Source organism: Trachymyrmex cornetzi, unplaced genomic scaffold (assembly GCF_001594075.2).
Source record: "Trachymyrmex cornetzi isolate Tcor2-1 unplaced genomic scaffold, Tcor1.1 scaffold136, whole genome shotgun sequence".
NCBI classification, from domain to species: Eukaryota; Metazoa; Arthropoda; class Insecta; order Hymenoptera; family Formicidae; genus Trachymyrmex; species Trachymyrmex cornetzi.
The window spans coordinates 18,341-23,157 of NW_017295939.1; the positions used below are offsets into that span (position 1 = coordinate 18,341).

The 4,817-nt window shown below is 48.7% G+C and overlaps 1 protein-coding gene across 1 annotated transcript in view; it reads left to right on the top strand.

Moving 5' to 3' along the window:
- The window catches only part of LOC108770845 (uncharacterized), a 1,490-nt gene extending 758 nt beyond the window's left edge, over nt 1-732 (top strand). The window contains exon 2 of the mRNA XM_018522581.1: nt 3-732. Within this exon, the coding sequence (XP_018378083.1) occupies nt 3-732 (730 nt within the window). The remainder of the gene's footprint in view (nt 1-2) is intronic.
- Nucleotides 733-4,817: the final 4,085 nt, after the last annotated feature.

The window sequence follows — 4,817 nt, forward strand, 5'->3', positions numbered from 1 at the left end:
AGCATGACTGAAGTAGACATAGGAGAAAAGATAGAAGAGACGGCTACAAGACTGCAAGGCACGATGGTAGATGCCTGCAATACAGCCATGCCAAAGAGCGAGCCCAGACTGCAAAAAGCCATGCCTTGGTGGTCCGCAGAATTGGACGAACTAAGGGCGAACCTCTCTATAGCTCGGCGAAGGTTAAGAAGACTAAGAAGAAGAACCTACCAGGACGACGAGGAATTCCAAATTAGAATGGACGAGTTTAGGTTAGCCAGAGACACATTTGGAAAGGCCATCAGGAAGGCGAAAGCGAAGGCCTGGGAAGAGTTTGTTTTGACCCTAAACGAAGATCCTTGGGGCAGGCCGTACAAGGCGGTTATGAAGAAACTCAGAAGGTGGACCCCTCCCTTCACTGAATCCCTAAACAGTGAAACACTGGATAGAGTTCTTGGAAGACTCTTTCCAGGAGATTTAGAAGACGACTGGAGGGAACCCGAGCTACCATTCGAGGGAGAAATGGCCTGGAGAGAAAACCTGGGAGTGACACAAGAGGAGCTTATGCTTTCAGCGAAAAAGATGAAAGAAAAAGATGCAGCCCCCGGGCCAATCGGAGTCCCAGCGAAAGCTTGGGACGTAGCGGCAACTGACATGGCGAAAGAATTGAGAAACACCTTCTCAGCATGTCTCAAAAAAGGTAGTTTTCCGAAAATGGAAAGAGGCCAAACTCGTGTTACTCAGGAAGCATAACAAACCGGACGATCAGGCCGCAGGATACCGTCCCATATGCTTACTGGATGACGAGGCGAAGATGTTCGAAAGAATAATCTCCGAACGAATTATCTCGCACTTAGAGAACAGGGGACCGAACCTCAATCGAAGACAATTCGGTTTTAGGAGAGGCAGATCGACCATCGACGCAATCTCGTATGCTAGAACATACATGGAGTCCGCGTTTGAGGAAGGGAAAGTAGTTATCGGAATATCACTCGATATTAAAAATGCGTTTAACTCTTTGCCATGGAGGATAATAGGGAAAGCGCTGAATAAACACAAAGTCCCGCTTTACTTAAGAAGAACAATAAGGGATTACCTAAGCGACAGGAAGCTCTCCTTTCCGAAAAACGACGGAACGATGGGCGAAAGGGTCGTGCAGAGAGGAGTTCCACAGGGCTCTATATTAGGGCCACTACTGTGGAACATCGGGTTCGATGACGTCATGAAGGAGAGTAACGAAATAGAAGGGTGCATAATTTGTTATGCAGACGACACACTAATCCTGGTATCTGGCGAAGACTGGGACGAAGCAACTATGGAAGCAAGTCTCTCTTCAGGCGCAGTAATCCAAAAGATAGAGGAGATGGGGTTAGAAATAGCCCCATCTAAAACGGAAATAGTGGGCTTCCATACGAGAGGCAAATCTGCGAACGCCGCAATAAATATCGCAGGAATCGAGATCAGGATTAGCCAAAAAATGAAGTATTTAGGTCTAACTCTAGACAGTAAATGGACATTCACGGACCACTTCACGGACCTTGCGCCCAGACTGGAGGGATCTGCCTTAGCATTAAGTAGGATGTTACCAAACCTAGGAGGACCGAATATCAGGGCTAGGAAACTTTATACCAACGTAATAAAGTCCATAGCTCTATACGGAGCCCCAATTTGGGCGTATCAGATACTAAATAATAAGAAGGCTACTCAAATTCTGAGGGGAGTACAACGCAAGATCACAGGCAGGATCATTAGAGCGTACAGGACAACCTCTCACGCGGTGAATTCGGCGTTAGCGGGAATCCCACCGTGGGAAATTGAAGCAATTTGTTTTGAGGAAATATTCGAGAGGGTTACATCCTTGAAAGAAAGAGGAAATGTAACAAAGAACGAGGTGGAATCGATTAAAGAAGCCTCAAAGAGAAAGATGATAAGAAGATGGAGCGATTGGTTAAAGAATACAACCATAGGAGAAGACAACATCCTCGAAGCAGTCAATGTACAGCTAAGGGAATGGCTCCATGCGGAGGTGGGCCTCTCCTTCCGGACGACGCAGGTCCTCACGGGGCATGGATGCTTCGGGAGGTTGCTGTGTCGGATCGGGAGGGAGGCCACAAACGGATGCTGGCACTGCAATGCACTGAACGATTCCGCCAGGCACACCCTGGGCTATTGTCCGGCGTGGGACGGGGAACGTTCGGAACTAAGGAGGATAGTAGGAGTGGACTTATCGTTAAAGGCCATCATAAAAGCAATGTGCAACCAAGAAGGAAAGCAGGGGGTTTTAAACTTCTGCGAGGAAGTCATGAAAAAGAAGGAAGAAGCGGAGAGAGATAGGTGGAGAGAGGCTCTTCTCCGGGACCTAGATTAATAAACAGAAGGGATTAATGCGCGGGTAAAGTATCCCTTGGCGAATAGCGGGGGGTTAACTTAGTTTAGGTTAGTTAGTAAGGAATAAGGGGGGGGGGGTAAAGATAGCGTCTATGAACCGGGGATACCAAACCACGTCGAGTTAGGTGGGACGGTCGTACCGATTATCGGAACGACCAGATGATTGATAAACTCGAACATCGCCACCGCGGGGAGGGGGCTTCTCCATCTATAACTTAGTTTACCCTCCCCGCGGCCCACGTGCCAAAGAGGCAGACAGGAGGAGTCACACGAGGGCACCGAATAGCGGGGCCCTCGGACTCAGAAAATACGAATAAGTAGGAGAGAACTCGAAGGCCGAGTCAGCGGCTCTGCCACTGGCCCTTCGAGGGAAGGCCTATGGGGTCATGGACGGGGGTCCATGTCCCCCTCGAGATGGGCAAAGGGCAAAGGGCAAGGGAGGGTGGGTAGCCGGCGACTACCCACCCTCATGTAAATAATCGGTTAGGTTACGTGATTACGTATAGTTATGGGGGTCCATCCAGAAGTACTACAGATGTGAAATTCCCGGATGGACCCCAGACGTTCGGGTTAGGTTCGCCCGCAGGGGTTTTAGTGGGTAGTTAACAAAATAAAGTGAATAAAGGGCAATTAAGAGCTAAATCGCAGTAATTCGTGCGCAATTAAAAGTAAATATATATTCAATAAATTATCCAATTACATGTACGTTTCGGCTTCATTTAAGCCATCTTCAGCATATAATCTCTCATGGTATTACAATGTCTTAGCAGACGTATATAACTTCCTTCGTCATAATGAAGTAGTAGTATAACAAAAAGTAATCGAGTGCAGTGAGAAGTCTACAGATTACCAAGTCTGAAGCTTATATTATATTATATATTTAGTGGGTAGGCTCCTCGAGGCAGCAGCCCCGAGGAGAGAGTCCCACATACCCCGCCTCCCTCCCCCGGGGGAGACGGGGATGCGTAACGCATTTCCCCTGCGTCACAAAAAAAAAAGGTTCAAAATTCCATATCCCGGCTAAAGCATGGGCCCTGGCAGCAAATGTAATGATGGCGGAAATGAGGAACCTATTTACCAAATGCCTCAAGACTGGGATGTTTCCACGTCTTTGGAAGAAAGCCAAGCTAGTCCTGCTTAGAAAACCAGGTAAACCAGAAGATCAGGCTGCAGGCTATCGACCAATTTGCCTTCTTGACGACCAGGCTAAAATCCTCGAAAGGATTATCTCCTCCAGGATAATAGCACACCTAAACGAAAGAGGTCCAAATCTAAGTGAAAATCAGTTCGGCTTTAGAAAAGGACGATCTACACTCGATGCTATATCTAGAGCACGGGAGTACATGGAAGACGCCTTTGAAGAGGGCAAAGTAGTAGTAGGCACGTCATTAGACATCAAAAATGCTTTCAATACACTACCGTGGGAAGTAATTGGTTTCAAAGAAGGACGCGTATCCGTTACCGAATATGACCGGTATATTAGACAAGTTACGAGCGGCGCGATACATCTCGACGATTGACTTAAGCCAGGCGTACTTTCAAATACCTCTGGCGAAAGAAAGTCATGAAATCACCGCGTTTAGCGTCCCGGGTAAAAGACTATATCATTTCGTACGGATGCCATACGGACTGACAGGAGCGCCCGCGACGTTTCAGCGTTTGTTAGATCGTTTAATCGGTCCGGAGATGGAGCCTCACGCTTTCGCGTATCTGGACGACATCGTGGTTGTCACCCCGACTTTCGAGGAGCATCTTAAGTGGCTCATTTACCGTCGTGACCGACCATAATAGTTTACGGTGGCTTCACCACCTGCGAAACCCGACAGGGAGACTAGCGCGGTGGGCGCTAGAGCTGTTGGAGTATGATTACGAGGTAGTGTACAGGAAGGGCGCGCTAAACCACGCACCGGACGCGCTGTCGAGAGCATACGAGGGTGACACCGAGGCTCTAGGGGAGGAAGTGGAAACGTTTTTAGTCGCGCTGGGGAGAGGCGGAGATTTTTCGAGACACAGAGGACCCTTGGTACCGCGCACGCTTTCGAGACGTATCGGAAGGAAAGAAGGCCCTCGGAGAGTGGAGAGTGACGGAGAACCGCTTGTACGTTCGAAGACCGCGCCCCGTTACGTCCGCGATCGTGGAGGATTTAGATGAGTGGAAACTAGTAGTCCCGAGAGAATTGCGGGGGAAAGTACTGCGCGAATCACATGACGATCTGCAAGCAGGGCATCTCGGAATCGATAAAACCCAGAGGCTATCGATCGCTTATTATTGGCCCAACATGTTCCGCGCCGTCGCTGACTACGTCGGGAATGCGTTGTTGGACGCCGAGAGAAGATATTCCGTCGCCGAACAAAAGTGTTTGGCTGTAGTCTGGGCGATACGAAAATTTAGACCGTATTTAGAGGGGTACCGATTTACCGTCGTGACCGACCATAATAGTTTACGGTGG